At 43.6% G+C, this 16,709-nt stretch overlaps 1 protein-coding gene across 4 annotated transcripts in view; it reads right to left on the bottom strand.

Annotated features, from left to right (window-relative positions):
• LOC118337094 (pleckstrin homology domain-containing family G member 3) overlaps window positions 1-16,703 on the bottom strand; it is a 32,990-nt gene extending 16,287 nt beyond the window's left edge. For 3 of the 4 annotated variants that reach the window (XM_035673953.1, XM_035673951.1, XM_035673950.1), the window contains exons 1-2: window positions 14,982-15,116; window positions 11,237-11,304 (exon numbers count right to left, since the gene is read on the bottom strand). In XM_035673953.1, coding sequence (XP_035529846.1) covers window positions 11,237-11,304; window positions 14,982-15,052 — 139 coding nt within the window. In that variant the 5' untranslated portion in view covers window positions 15,053-15,116. Of the gene's footprint in view, window positions 1-11,236; window positions 11,305-14,981; window positions 15,117-16,630 lie in introns of those variants that run through there. The other variant, XM_035673952.1, reaches the window with a different exon arrangement.
• Between the last annotated feature and the right edge of the window lie 6 nt (window positions 16,704-16,709).

The following is a 16,709-nucleotide window of genomic DNA, read 5'->3' on the forward strand; positions in this document are numbered from 1 at the left end:
TTGGTAGATGTAACTTTATGATGTAATATCGAATGATTTATATACAACCTGGGAACGTATATATTGCTTACAGCTTCATCTCTAAGAATGAATTTTAACCAAAAGCACCACAATTGCGATTGTAGGTCTACTTTTTGTCACGTAAATGACGATTTGTTTAGAAATCAAGAGTAGAAGGGATCTGGTAAAATGAAGAAAAAGAAAAATCTATGATGTTTTAAGTACCAGGACTTTTGTGGCCAAACGTCTTAGGACCAGAAGCATATTTTGCTCTTCGCGTTGGTCAATTTCCCTTTTTGGCTTCTGGCAGGCAAACATTCAGTAAATCAACCTCCAACATAGTTATACAGACATGAAGTCTGATGAATTATTAATCAAGTCAACATGGCTTTAAAATGCCAGAATTACTGATGATTTTTCCTGTATATCAACATGGTTGGCTGCAGTGATGCTTTGGTCAAAAGTGAAACACCAACTTAAACGGAAAATTCATTTGAGCCGTCGCAACCCTGACTCCTCACCTCCGGATGATGCGCAGGTCCTTGACGTAATGCGTCTGTTCAATGATTCTCTGACACGCGGTCCACATAGGTGTTTGGGTTGGGCGCCATGCGTCGTTTGATGGGCAAGGGGGCGAGTGTGGAGGTTCTTTCATTGTTGGACTTCTGTGGCAAGGTTGTCGTTTGTTGTTGTTCAACTGGTTGCTGGTAACCTGGGCTGCAGCCGGTCCCGCCGCGGCCCTGGGCTGTAAGTGGGTTCTGGTCCTGTTGCTCACGGTGCCCCTTCGGCTGGGCTCAGTACAGTCTATGTCCTCACTCGCTCTGTATGGGTGGGGGTGCGTGGGGAAAAGGGGGTACGGTTGGCTCCAGGCTGCCGACCTTTAGGTGACGGGGGTGGCCAGGCCCTACTGGACCGTACCTTCCAGTGGTCCATAGCCGGCCTGTAACATCCTGGGCTCTACAGTTTGGTGGTCCATGTTAGCTGGTGGGGAAGGGGGAGGACTGAGGAGATGTCTGGGCGGTGAGCCTTGGCTTAGAGGCGCTCCGTTGTAATCAGACCTTTGGCGCGTTCTAACAGCTTAGACTACCCACAGTGATTTGACAAGATGGCGCCCGGTATTAAGATCCTCTCTGAGACTTTTAACGTGCTAGTGTGTTTCGGTTAGTCAACCGCAGAGGTATTGAAAGTTTGGTCTCGCGCCCTTTGTTAGCCAAATATGGCTTCATCCTTTCTGCTAGGACCATGGGAGCTACTAAGCAGGTGTGGTACTTTTAGTTGACTTTCATTCTTTTTAAGGGCTCATGCCGATACCCCATTTTTTTGCTTTCTCTGCTTGACTGAACTGTTGAGGTGTTTGTGTTTGCGGCTTGGTGTTCTGTCTTTTTGGTTGTTGTTTGCGATGATGGAAGTTGGTTTGAACTGCTATCTCTACTGGATCATTCCCTCACTCCCTTTCCGTCACTCCTCAGTTTTAACAGCACATGTTGGTCTATTAATGCATAATACCACAAACTGTGCTCTTGGTCGGTGGTTTGTGGTGTCTTACAGCTTCCGTACGTCCTGCTCGCTAATCATTCTGATCAGGCCTGATTAAAATGCGTTTCTGTGGAACGCTTTCCTCTTGTTCTCTGCTGCTGCGTCTCGCTCGGCGCTATGTAGGGCGGGCGGGGGGTGAGCGGAGTGGGTGAAACATGGGTTAGAAAAGGGCGCGCGCGCGCGCGCCAGCGAGCAGTCCAGTCTGCTCGTGTTGGTCTATGCTTGACAATCCTTCATTGATGTGCTAAACTTTATCATGCATGTTTAAGGTCGGAATGATTAGAATCCTTTAAATAATTCGTTTCACATACCATAACACACTGCCAAATTAAATGAGGAATAAATTTATTCCGCTGTAGTCAGTCTTTCATAAATTATTGATCCCCTGGTATCCTGTGCTGCTCTCAGCTAGCAGTGGGATGAGGTTGGTGGTAGGTGCGGAATGCTGTGCCACTTTCTCTATAATAATTTATTTCTCAATGGGGAAGAAGGGTCTACTATATCACTCTTGTATTGTCCTGTAAAGAGAGAAAGGAAGTGTTTGTGTGTATTTACATTAACTTGGGGCTGGTGGATAATTTCTGGGCTTAATAGGTGTGTTCCCTTTATTGCTGTTTTGCGTAGAATTAGGGATCCTTAAACGTAGAAGAAGGGACGAGAGGAACATTCTGCAAAGTGTGCCTCTCCCATTGTCAAATGTGGGTATATCCTGGGTGGATGGAAAACTAGTTCGGGGGTGGGTTGAAGTAGGACGGAGGTGTAGCTTACTGTGTCAGGACGGACAGTAATAAAATCATCTGTAAGGGTGGTTACGTGGTTGGACACAGCTTAAGACATGTGATGATATAGTACATATAGCAAATGAGTTCTCACTGTGAGTCAATGGGCGCCTCCAGCTTGATAACAAAATCTCTGATATGTGTAGGGCGATCAGCACCGGATTTTGTCAATCTGGAAAGAGGCTTGCAACCAAACTGATTATAAAGCCATCATTGCTAATCTCCCTATAAATTTTTATGAAAGATGCTTTGGCCTTAACGGCGACAATCATTTCTGTGCGATGGGCACTAAAGTGCCATTGTGATTATTAACGCTGCATAAGTTGCATGGCTGGGAATAGATATGCTTAAGAAGATCCATGCCTTTCATTTCGTTCCTTGCACCAACAAGACACGCCACGCACACCACCACAACACACACACACACCACACCCACCATTTTGGCATCTCACTTTCATGGTCGTACTGAGCTCTGAGAGCCTCGTTCACAATTTGCTCAAACTCACCGGCAAACGTTCCACCAACATTTCCCTTCTCACTGGAGCCACGGATTGAGCTGGCAAGTTTCTGTTTACGTTCTGTGACAAATCACAGGGTTGATGGTGTAAAGGGAGTGTAGTGGTGAGCTATTACACTCACTACACCGCTACGAATTAGAACGAGGCATCCACTTCCCTTCCTCTGTCTTTACATTTGGTTTTCAGATTTGGCTTCTCTGGCATGTGGAACTCCCTTCCTCCTTCCTTCTCTTCCTCACACCCAACATCACTCTATAATAAAACTGCTGCTGCAGATTGCAGTCCATTCCAACTTAAAGAGGCAAGAGGAACAGCACAAATCAACAGCATGTTTGCACACTTCCAGTTAATATATAATCACTCAGAATCATAAGCTAAATCTCCTTAAGCCTGTCCTAATTGCCAAAACAAGACTAAACTGTACTGAAACAGTAGACAGGGGTAGTGTAGGAATACTATCTGACTTATCTTAGACTTAAGCACGCACTTGACTCAGGACCAGCTCAGGCCCTACCACTGCTTTGATTGACCACTTCAGACACTGACTCTCCAGTTAGCCATTATCTGTGGCCGATACCACACGCCACAAGTTTTTGGGGAAAACAGCGCTGGTGGACCACTACTGACGTTGTTGAAACAGGCCGTGCAAAGGAATGCAAATGATCTGGTCAATATGCAGGTCTGAGATAAGCTGAGTGCCAGGTCCTGTGCGATGTAGTGCAAAGTGTTTCCATTCTGCTGGCCGCTCTGAACAAAGAGACCCCCCCCCCCAACCTTCATCAAGCATGTACAGACAGGGAAGTATAAACATGCACCTATGTCATTGTTTTTCACCCGTTATGATGCGTTTCTTGTCAATATACTAAACAACAAACAACCCCTATCATGCAGACAGTGTCTGGTCCTGGTCTTGCTCAGTGCCACAGTCTCTTCAGCATCTGCAATATCACTCATCTCTGTAACTGTATATAAAGAATATAGCAGGTAAAAAACAGCCTAATCATGCTTTCTTTAAGTGAAAACTTGTATGGTTTTAAAAGGCTAAATATGATACCAGACACTTTACAGCCCTTCACATCTGACACCAGGGTGGCACAGCAATGGGCATGGCTCTGCCACTGTGGCTACACATCCCTCTGAGATTAGTGATAAATGTTAGCAGATGCTGAAGAGACTCTGTGGCACCGACCAAGACCAGACACTCTGCTTTTACACTGTCTGCATGATAGTGGTTGCTTATTGTTCAGTATATTGACAAGAAGTATATATATGTAGTGTATATATAGTGTGCATTTCTGTGTGTCAGCTGCATTATGGTTTGTTTGCATTTGTTGGCTGTACAATTGTTGATGCTTCTGCAGAGCTAACAGCCATTGCCTTGACAGTTAACAATGGAAACATGAATATACATACATACATACTAAACTCACATTCAAGCAATTTCCCCTTCAGCGACTGAGACTGATCAAAGATAAGCACAGCTCTCTGGCTGTGTTAAGACCAAATTTGTTACCATTAACTTTATTGGTAGGAAAAATAGTTCTAGGAATTCATTCTTTAAAGCCTAAATGCCAATGATGTTTTGGCAATAACTGCAGGAAAAGGTCTATAAAAAGAAAACACCGTAACAGGGGCAGTAAGTAGCGCACACTAGTTCAAACCATCTGTTTTCCACAAAATTGGCTACGGCAGTCACATTTAACATCTGCACATAAACAGAAACTTTTAAACACGTTTTTTAAATTTACCTGTCAGAGTTAAATTATTGTTAATATAATTGACAACTGTTCTTTAAACACTTTTTAGACTTACTTAGCCAACATAATCTACATAGTTTAAAACCATTTGAAGAGTAATTTGGAGCATATTTATATCCATTTACAAAAAAAAAAAAACTCAGTGGACCGATCTGTCCAATCATAACTTACACACAATGGTTGCACAGTTAAGTATATGGTCCAGAACAAAATTTCCATTTCAGCCAAGCCATGGATTTTCACATTCACACACCACAATTTCACAAAGTGTACTACCTCAACAAAACACTCTCCTTTGTTTCAGTACTGCATCAATACAGTTGTTAACTCACAGACATAACCATTAATCAAATCAAGGCTAGAGAGATAGTATAGTATTTGGACTACATTTCAGACAGCCTCTTAACCTCAATAACTCACAGCAGTTTTCAGTCCATCTAGTCTTAACAAAGTCAACATCAAGAGAGTGAGTCAGTAGAGAGACTGTGTGGTTCTTAATGGATTATATCAGCTGCTTGTGTGTGAACACATAATGTTGATAAAGGGAAAAATGGTTGGAATTCCAGAAAAAGAAAACCCCTCATTGTAATTCTTTGAATTCCAGTTTCCTGGCTGTTAAGCCAAGGTTAACATTTACAGACAAAGGTGTGTTAATGCTACAAGCATGACCTTCCCTTCTCTTTTGTTGCTTCCCTGAGTCCAAATCCCCTGGACAGTGGCTCATGTTAATGCAGTGCTGGCGTACGCTAATACAACCTGTAACCAAATAGCTGTAAAGGGATTCTTCCCAGTCCGGGACCCTTTGCTGGATGATAAAACCGGTAAGTGGGGGGGTGGATGATAAAGAAACGAGTGTCAGGGATATGATAGGTGATTTAGGATAAATTCTTCAGTATGTTTCATCTGTGAAAGCAGCCAGGACATTCCCTCATTCAGGGGGCTCGATGACTAATCAGTCTAGAACTAATAATGTAAAGTCTACACTCGTTTCCATTTCAGCCTGAGCTTCTCATGCAGGTTACAATGCAGACAGTTCATAAACTTGTCCGCCTCTGACATCATGCTTACATGAATGACATGCAGGGCCTAATAAGGTGGTGCCAGAGGTGAATAGAAACACTGAAATGAACACCCAAGCACCTGGTTATTAACTTTTCTAAAAGGCTACAGACACGTGTACGACAGAGATGATCTATATTTGTCTGAAGTTGTTGGTCTATGGGACACAAAGCATTCCTTTAAAAAATATTCTCTGGATTGCGTAAAAAAACAATCATAACATGCCTGGGTGATGATGGATGGATCCTAGAAACAGTCACTAATGTTCCTACCATAACTTCCACTGACAAGATCTGGCATATATCAGGGCATATCAGTATTTTTCAAGCCAAACACTACTACCTTCTCTGAAAATATGATAAGCCACAGCATGCAGCTATGACGTTAGTTGTTGGTTGCAAAACTCTTTGACGAGGTGACTCGCATTTTCACATCAGTTCATGCAAACCAGCCTCCATGCAAATTCTAGGACATAGCAAGGACAAGCTAGTTTTCTTTTCACCAACAGCTAAAACTGCCCCCTCCACTTACCATGGCTTATCCAACTTCTGTTCTGCACTCACGACAGGATGACTGTAAAAATGTTTTTGTATACAAGTGCATTGCATACACAATGCCTACTTGACTCAGGGTGTTAGGAAACAAACTAGACACAAACAAGGGTAATAACAACGGCAGTCGAAAAATGATGGTGCCCGATGGAAATTGTTACGTGTCAACAATAATAACAGATAATAATAATCCCTGTGGAGTAGAGCTGATTATATGTTTAAAACCATTTCTATAGAGCAAAACTATATATAAATGCACTGATTATTGTAATTTGTATATGTTATAATGTGGAAATACTCACATTACCTTAAAGATAGCAGTCATGAGATTCATCCTCCAAAGCAAGAAACAGGAAAAAACAGGGTGTAAAGGTCCTGAATGATTTTTATCTAATCTCCAATCCCTCTACTCCTGTGGCCAGACATTTAATATGATGAATGATGAGTGTGCGCTACACAGTTAAAGAGGAGCTGTCTTTGAGGAAGACACACCTTTATGACTATTTCAGATAACCTCACCTTGACCCAAAGTAAAACTAAATTTGCCTGACGCTCCAAAAATAACCCAGAGTTTGTGCTAAAGTTCCTCCTGTGCTATTCTGTCTGGCTTGTGGCCTTTTGTTTTCTAACCAAATCATGGGCAAAGAAACAGGAACAACATAGCCTGTATCTATGTTCAGCATGCAAATACTTATCCTGAAGCTGCAGAACCCTAGCATCAGAAAACTCCACAGGACAACTGACAGCAGATAACATAGGCCACACTGAAGCACCTTGGCTCCTCTAAATATTTTGTCCGTCATTTGCTTCAATGTTAAGCATTTTTCTGAGCGTAGAAAACAAACAGTAAGAGTAAGAGTGACAGCACTGTGTACCGAACATCCCACTGAAAAGAACAAGCCCCTGCCTGCTCTGTTAGTAACACACGGCTGCTCCGGCTTGATTCACACTGACTCATGTATCAAAACAATGAATCACATCATCGACTTGCGATATCCCTTCAGACACTAAAGCTTGATCATAACTGCAACTGCAGAACCAGGAAACTGTAAAACATTGGTAATTTCAGTGCTCAGATTCATCACGTTGAGTCATCTGGGAGGATCATGGGGGAAGAAATTGTTTCCTGGGTGCCCGGCACTGTTTCATACATTACTATAATCCCCTTTGGGCACAGTTGCTGGTAATTTGTGATTCACTTACACCAACTTCAGTCTCCTCAGTAAAGTTTACAGCTGTTCTTACAACATACCCCTTATCTTCCTTGACAAAAAACATAGTCAAAGCACATTCTTGCCGTCACATTCTTTCACCTGTTTTCTTCACAGTGCTAGCACAGAGTAACTATTTGGTGGAGATTCCCACTGGCCGTAAAGAGAACTTTCACCTCCCACATTAAAGCATGTAACAAGGTGGAAAATCTTAGTTCCTAATTGGCTGATTAGTATGTGCACTCACAAGGAAGGGAAAAAGAAAACAACTTCAAACCGGCTCTTGAGGCGACTGCTAATCTGCTAACTCTTTCAGAGCCAAGGGCAACGTGTGTGACCCCCTTTTTCCTGGGGGGATAAAGAGAGAATCATGTTTTGCAGTACATCTCAATAAAGCCCTTCCGCCCCTCAAGATCCACTCTGAACTTCCATCTTCAACACCGCTCCACAACCACTGGCACTCCTTCCCCAGTTGCTGTTGGGAGACATGGAGGTAGCTTTGCACTGATCCCCTTGGGAAAAACTCCTCCCTACCTGGCAACGGTGAATGACTGCCCCTCAGGAGGGCAGGAGGGCAGGAGGCACAGGCATAAAGGGTGCCTCCGGGGATTAAGCCCCCAGTCTTCACAGACCATTATCAAACAGCATGAGTCAGAACACTGGAGATTAGACACCGAGACCAATGGCCTGGATTGATTTCTTATCCCTTGATGGAGGGAAGAATTTAGGTCACAAATTTAAACTGTCCTTCATATGTGCAAGATGGTTTGATTCACACCAGTCTTTGTCGTCACAAGGAGTTTTTAATGCTGCGTTAATAATTAGCCTGAAGGTCGGCAAATAAACCGCCGTGGTCAACAGAGGCTGAGTACACACTCACAAACTGAACCTGCATTCCACACAGACGGTCAAGGTCGAAACGTTTTGCTGGGAGGTTTTGGGGGAATTCTGGTGCTTAAAAGTGAAACTAACTTTTGTTAGATTTTTACATGCTTGTAAATACAGGATGGGAGAAAGGACAGTGTCACTTCACCAGCATTGAAGGGTGACATGTTTCAGAGAGGAAAGTATCAAAATGACAAAACTCTTCAAAAAGCTAATTTAATCTTTTAAACCTCCCCTGTGCTATTAAAGGATCCAGCTGTGCCAGCTAACCTCAGTGCATAGGCATGTGATGATCCAATTAGGAATCTCCTCCATCAACAGGCCCCCCCTCTAAGAGCCCTTCAGGCACTAGCACACACAGCTTTGGATCAATTCAAAACTCACATTTCCTCTGGACATGACACACCATCTGGGCCCTGAGGTGTGAGTCCATTGTAAACTTTACCACCCATTTGATAGTCTACAACCAAACTGCTGTCCTGTTAGCGCCTCTCTGCAGAATCGCCACAGGCTGGTTGTAGGACAGCTGTGTTTAGTGTGGAGGGGAGAAGGTTAGGGAGGGGCACTTCATTTACGTCACACCAAGCCGTTTAGCACATGCGGCGTGATAAAGGGTGCGATGTGGTTTATCCTCTAGACCTTAATTACACTTATTGTACACAGCAGTCAAATGAGGAATTTGACAGCTTGCTTTGGCACTTACTTACTTCTCTTTTGTGTACTTTACTAAACACAGAACAAATGTGTTTATTAGATAAATCATACTTCACAATAACATCTAATTAACATTTCTAAGCCATTATTGTGTTTACTGTCTTCTGTGTCACTAAAATATTCTAAACACACTGCATGCCTGATTACAGAACACCGACTGAATGTTAAGTGTTTTGGAGGAAGCTGATAAAGAGTTTTATTGATTCAAATGAGTTTCTAAGAGGCCATCTAACAGGAACACCCAAAGCAGGGCGCCTGTAACTAATGTGGGTAATCCACCGGAAGAGCTCTATAGGAGGAATGCCATTGTAGGAGGCAGTAAAATAATTTACATTGAAATAAATTCTTTTGTGAGCAGTACGTGAAGCTGACCCAAACAATAAAATGAAATATAGTGAATGTGCAATTCTATCGCAATAGTAGCTATGTTATATAATGATTTATCTAAGGGTATGCAACTCTTGTAAGATGTTGTGCACGTACAGGATAAGGGGCTGTCAGGAGTTTCAGTGAGTGTGGGTGCGTGGCGTGAACTTTGCTGAGCAGGAGTTGCTCCAAGCTCACCTGAGGCTGCCTCTGTCCAGGAGCTCCACTGACGAGCTCACTCGGACACACAGCCATCCCCTGCCATCATATATCTACGCCCACTGGTCTGGAAAAGCTGCAGTGAATGGAGATGATCCGTCCGTCCCCCCCAAAACCCCTTTAAAGCTGTACATTCTGCACACACAGCTACATTCCTGCCTGGGGTTAAGTAGGTCAGAGGGAACCCTTATCTTTGAAAGAGATGCTTCGTGCTGCCTCAGGTCTGTTGAAGCCTGGCTGAGCCACTGTCACTGGATTGACAGCATGTACATTTGCTTTTTAACCTGATATATTTCAAATGTGGTATACAAGGATTATAATCATGCTGGTTAAAAAATTTTAATTATGAGGGGTCTTATGTAGGTTCCACCCACCCCACCCAGTTCTTCTGGAAAAGGGAATTCAGAGTGCAGAAAATCAAAAAAACCCTTTCAACAGCTGAAAAGAACATCTGGCTACATCTTGGAGCAGAGTTGAAATATTTTCCTTTATGCTGGTTTTGTCCAATGATGCGGGGTGCCACAGCCTGTTACTGGTGAAAAAGGATCAACACAGCTTCTTTTCACTTCAAAACTGGTTTGTCATCACAACCTTTTTATTGTTCACCCCAGCCAGACAGGGGGGCTTCCTTTCACCATGAGCATTCCTCCTACCTGTAAACCACATACAATCATCACCTCACACACAGATAATGCATTACCAGCAGCCCTACCCCTTAATTACCATCCATCCGTCCGCAGCAGGAGAGCTCGGCCAGTCACACTTTAACTCCAACTGGCCCGCAAACAAAATCAGTCTGAAAATGTTTCAATTGCAAGTGGGTGTTCTGTCATGCCAAGGTGACTTCGTAGTGGACATCTGAGCCGCAAAATGAGCTGTGGGAACGTGTAGTCGGTGCAGAGTGGCCTTTTGAGGAAATAGAGACACAAATATTCATGAGGGCGGCACACGTCTCCCCCAGCCAAAAGCCTCCTCTGGCCAAAGCTGAACCAAAGGGACAGGCGCAGAGGAAAAAGGGAACCATTGACACACTGGTATTCTTCAGCCAAAGTGGAAGCCCAGCGCCAAATGTGTTCAGTAGAGAAGAGAGGAGGCGTGGGGGCGGTGGAAGGGGGGGGTTGAGGGACAGAGCAGGCAAACAGATACAAAGAGGCCTTGTGTTAATGCTGTGGCTCTGTGACTGAAGATAATGAACACTAAAATAATATGTAATTTGAGTGGCCCCCAGCATACAAGGTCAGTACCGCTGGCTACACCAACCATCTTGGCTGTCGGGGACTCGGACGCGTTCTGGTTTGATGTGCGAGTGTTCGGGGGGTTTCGGCTGTATGAAAGGGGTTTGACCAAGCTCCACAGACACACAAAGGGCCTCTCTGCCAGTCTGGACTGTAGGAGGGAAGTTCATTTCTCTCTCAGCTCTGCCTCTCAAAGCCTCGACATTTCCTCTATTCTCCATTTCAAGCATTTTTCCATTCACGTCTGCTGTACTTCTGTGTTATGTTAGTACACTGTCCTGGGTGAGCAGATAGACCCATTAGGAAAAACCCAACTTATTGAAACTCCTTGTTATAAGACTGGTCAATTCATAGGCAGCAATTACCAGGGCATGGGTCGTACTGAATATAATTGCATTGATCTTACCTTCCCCCATTGGGCCCTGGTGGAGAACAGAATGGGACCCCTCTGGCATGGCACTCAGGCCTCTGGAGCTGACAAAACAAAACATGAAGGGTCAAACAGAATCCAGGCACTTAGTGTCAGGGCTTACGGTACATACAGCATGGCAATGACCATCATTTCTGGTGGGCTCTCATTAAAAAACATCACATCTTTACTTAATGTTAAGTTCTTCTTCTTTGGTTAAGTAAGCCATGCTTTCTTTACTGGCCTAGCTCACAGAAGGCAAACAAGCTTCAGTCTATTCAGGTCTTATATAAAAAAGGAAATTCCTCCCATTCCCCTGCTCGCTGCTCTGCGTTGGCTCATGCCAGCCACTTGCTAATATATAGCAAAGCCGGGCCTGAGGTATGCACAGTAGAGGAAACTGTGATATAAGCTCATGCTAATCACTAGAGAAAGGGCAGGAGGGGGTTGGAGTGAAATCAGTCTAACTTAACATGAATGTAAACTCAAGAGATTTAGCAGCTCCAATGTAAATGTTAAAGGATTTGCCATTTGAGCTATATAACGCCTTCTAAATAAAATGACTGGCATAAGAAACAGCTAAACCCAACAAAAACAAATACATTTTATATAAACTCATCTTGTTTTCATTAATGTGTTTAGTAAGTGTTACAAATACATCCATGTCTCATCAAAACAAGTTATCTCATTATCAGTGTAACTGTCCCGTGGGATTACAGGTTCACCCCTGGTGGCATGTATTTTTCTAATCCCTCATGCCAGGCTGCAGTGTTGTTAATGATGAGGTGTGTCCCTTTCGGAGCCACTGTGCTGCCAGTTTCTCACATCACTGCCTCTCTAGCTCCTTACAGCAAATTAACATGGAAGACTGTGCATGAGAACTTGTCTCCCTGTGATTCCTGGTGAGCCTCCGGCCTTTTAAACATCACATTCTTGGGCCAGCTAGATCAGAGGAGCAGGAATTCTTCAGGGATTAGGATGGGCATTGTTCCTAGTGCGTTTGCTGGCCACTGTGCCGAGCTGACAGCCAGGCCAGCCGAGGCCAGAGCGAGCCCACTGCCAGGAGGTTCGCCAATTAAGATGTGCAGGAATGCAAGAAGAAAAGTCACAGAGCTAGATCCACACATTAAGATCACTGCTTCACTGTAGCGTCCCTGCAGCTGCAGCCTGACCTGAAGTAGAGCTTGTTTACTGGACAAGAAAAAATCATAAAACTATTATTATATCATTTGTGTGTAATAGAGGAAGCATGATATAAATGAAATGTAGGTCCTTTTTGGGAGCCAACTATGTTTGACTTGTTTACTGAAAAGATACCCTGTGGGCTTTTTGACCATTAGTAGAACTGCAGAGCACTGTTTTTACAAGTAGGTCCTCGTCTGTTTGTGTTTCATGCACACCCACGAGGGCACACATGCAAGCCTGTGGACGCACTAAATACACTGGACACACATTTATTTCTGTTGTTTCATGATATTCCACTGATTTACAACTGGCAGCAGTAACAGAAACAGAAGTGTTTCAAATGTTTTATGAGGAAGGAACCCAATTTAGCTTCCTAGGTAAAGACAATGCAATTCGGTGAAATTACCTCCACAGGGTAGCTTTCATGCAACTGTAATGAACATATTCAGATTAGATAGATAGACCTGCAGGAGTAGTATTCATGTCAAGGGGCAGGCTTTGAACTTGTCTTAGTAAACAGTGAACTAAAAAAACCCTCTGATAATCCCACCTACCTTGACCTATGAGCTAACCCCACTTAATGACCAGACCAAAACTATGCTAATCTGTCTTTGGTCAATGAGAGGCTAGATTAGGAAGAAAAGGCTCACAACTTGGATACACTATAGACGTCTGGGTCTTAAAGGTTTTTTTTCTCCAATGTCTCACCAAAGGCTTTCAGTATGTGTAGAAAATAGTTTGGGGCGGAGAAAGTGAAAACGTTTGATAATGTCCAGCGGTACTTGGTAAGGCAGTGTAACCCACAATCTTAACACATCTGGACAGAACAATCGTAACTCATTAACTTTCATCTCCTGTTTGCTGACATATGGTGATTCCAAATCCTTGTTTTCCTAGGGAGGGGGCATGACCAAATCTCAAATCCTAAAGAAAACACTTCATACAGACCAACATTGATGCCAAGCTGGCCACCTGTGCTTGAACTAGCTGCCATTTCACACAAATGGAGAGCATTTGGTTCCCACAGCTGATGACTGAATTACCCGCAGCATGAACCTCCCGCATGGGAATCTGGAACTTGCCCCTTAATTGAAGACAGATGCTACAAGAGCCAATCTGATGGTTATTAAAAGAAAGACCTGCAATGGATCACTTCTTCAGATGGGCTGATAAACGTCCTTGTTCCTCTAATCGCCAGGCTTTACACTGATCCAGGCACTCAGAGCCTGAATTCCTTTCTTTAAAACACAACAAACAGATGATTAAGGGGGACAGATGCTGGCAAGATACAGCGCTCGTGCAAATACGGAGAAAATGTGTTAAAAGTCACACTCTGAGATAATTATGCACAGACAAACATATACCTTGAAGTGAAACCACTGGACATGTCTACAGAGGAAGCCAAAGGAAAAACAAGAAAACCAATTTCTCTCGGGGGGGGGGGCGTGCCACTTTCTCTGTCTCTTCATGAAGAGTTACAGACATTTGATACTTAACCCAAAAAAAATAAAGAAATAGAAGCTTTATTGGATGCCAAGATCGCTGCCAATTAATGGGCTGCATTTAAATCCTGGTGTGTTATTCTAACAGGGCAGTCGCCAAAGAAAATACCCATCTACCAAATGCCCTACTGCCCACTGATGATGCTCCCAACCGATCACATACAGACTGGATCCAGCGTCTGAAGTCAAAAAGAGAACCTAATCAGCCTTTTGTGCCACAATTAACCAAACAAATTGGGCTTTCTTCATGCACAACAAGTTGATAGGAGGGGAAACTAAAAATAGTCCAGAGAATTCCTGCGGCACTTCTCTCTCACAGTCGGAGACCTACCGCATCACGTTGCACTCACTGTCTGCCCCGACGAGGCCCGCGGGGATCTAAAAGTATGACATAAGGCTCCTGGGATGTCTCAGACACGGTGGTGCGGATTTCTTTAAGACGCCATCGGTCAGGACGGATGTTTACGTTCAGAACAAATAAAAAATCCAACCTGGCGTGGCAGGCAGGGGTCCTACAGGGCTAACTGAGACAGAGAGTCTTTATTATTTTAGCACTGGTGCCATGTTTATCTTGCAAGACCTCTCTCTCACCCTCTAACCCGGCAGAAAATATCCCCTGACAAACCGCCTTTCTGTGAGTGCCCTCTTTCCCACATTACTCCTGCAGTTTGTCTCCTGACACACGGGCCTTTAGAGACGAACAGCTTTTCATTCAGCGGGGAAAACAATAAAGCCTTGCGCTCTCTCTTCGTCTCAATCAAATCCACGGCTTCCACAAAAGCGCTGTGTGAACCCATGACTTCCCACAGACACCCAGCATATGAGCCTCTTATTTCAGTCCACTGCCGTTTTGAGCGTGCTGCTTAGATGTGGCGATAAGTGATCCACCCCAATGAACACCCACAGGGCACTGTGAGGAGTTGTGTCCATATGGTGCACGTACACTCCAGCCAAAATAGCCCTTAATGGGAGAATAATCATTCCATGCTGTGCTGAAAAAGAGAAATAGCAATTTTCACTTCCTCATCAATGGCCTATAACCACAGAATGCATACCTGGCAAAAGAAGTTGGCAAATGCCATCTCAGTTGGCAAAAGACAAGTGAAGACTTCCAGTTATTTAACATTATAGATTGCAGAGAACCAGCAGTTGGATGAGCAGTCCTACATAATGTCCTACAGCGTTTGGAGGGGAGAGTAGAGGGCTGCTGGGTAAAATTACACATCAACCCCTCAAATAGAAATTGGAGTGTGCCCATTTAAAGGTGCATTACACCACATCTGCAGGCAAACAGCTCCCTCGTGTCTTCATAACAACAAAAACACGGAGTCAGACCTCCCTTGGGTGTCTAGAATGCTAAATCACGTATGGCCCCGTCACACACTCTTAACTTTGTACCAAACAAAAAGTTGTCAGGTCTTGTTTAAAGCTGACCTTTAACTCTCACAGTGCAGTCCTAACTGTAGATGGCAAAAGCAGGAACTTTACGGCCCCGTGAGATCCAGGTCTATCCCAGGCAGCATCAAGTAAGCACAGAACCACTAAATAACAAAGCAGGTGATTTATGAAAAGCCCAGACGCCGGTTTTTAAAGTTATATGGTCTCCATAGATGAAACCACCCTTGCTTTCTGCAGCTGTGGTAATTTTATCACAGCTGCAGCATACCAAGACTCGGGAAGCAGGAATAAAGTGCCAACTCTGAGATCCAAGATACACTTGGGCAGTTTCCTGTCTGGACCACCTGGAAGAGAGCGCTGTTTATTGCATTGAGGCAACATTTATCTGAAATGAAGTTGAGACGTTATTGTCTGAAAGGTCAAGTGAGGTCAAAGGAGTAGAAAATGGAACGTTTCACTGGTAACTGATTGATTTGGTCCCATTCTTCTTCAACAGCTGGTGGGGAAAGTCATTGACCTATGAAGAGCCTCGCATTTAAAACCACACTGGGGTGCTCATTAGAAAAAAACAATTAGGTTTGTGGGGACAAAGTGCGGGCACCATAGGGGGTGGGAATGGGATGCAGGGAAAGAGGAAATGGCAAATGATTCAACAGCAGCATGGAGTTTAGTTTGTCTCACAAGTCAAGTGTGACATCAGTGCTTAAGGGAAAAATCATCCCCCTAAAAAAAAAAAAAAAATGCTCCAGCAGCTGATCAAAGTTCACTCAACTGAGAGTGTTTTGTTTCAAAGACAAACATTTCTTATCTGACTGAAACTCCTGCACCCTCCGGGGCTTATAGCTTGGAGGTTGTGCAATTATAAAAAAATGCACCTAAAAACTGAAATGTTGAGCAATATCTGCAAGTAATGCAGCGTGAAAGGCGGAGGAGCTCATCATAAAGAATGAGTGCAAGTGTCTTACATGGGTACATTACTCCAAAGAACTGAATTCATGAGCAGAAATATTCACACTCTGTGGCACTTTAATTAACTACTGTTATCATGTGTTTTAGTGAAATTGGGCAGTAGTAAACTGTAACTGTAGTAAATCCTTTATTCGTTTTTTTAACAACTCAAGAAGCTCCTGACAAAGCAAATTAAATGTTTTTAACATCCCTCAAACACACACACACTTGCAATATCGACATAATAACCACAGGATATAAACCATTTCCACATGTTAGGTTAACTTAGCTTAACTGTTATCTTCGCTAACTTCAAGGTAGACTTAACGTTAAAGTTGTCAAAAAGCAGTCCACGTACCGAGTCCGCCAACTTCTTTTGCTTCCGACGACTATTGTCCTCAGTAAAACCTTTCTCTGTCGTCTCTTGGTGAAAGTCT

This window comes from Morone saxatilis, unplaced genomic scaffold, assembly GCF_004916995.1.
Source record: "Morone saxatilis isolate NCDOM2014 unplaced genomic scaffold, NCSU_SB_2.0 Contig3, whole genome shotgun sequence".
Lineage (NCBI taxonomy): Eukaryota > Metazoa > Chordata > Actinopteri > Moronidae > Morone > Morone saxatilis.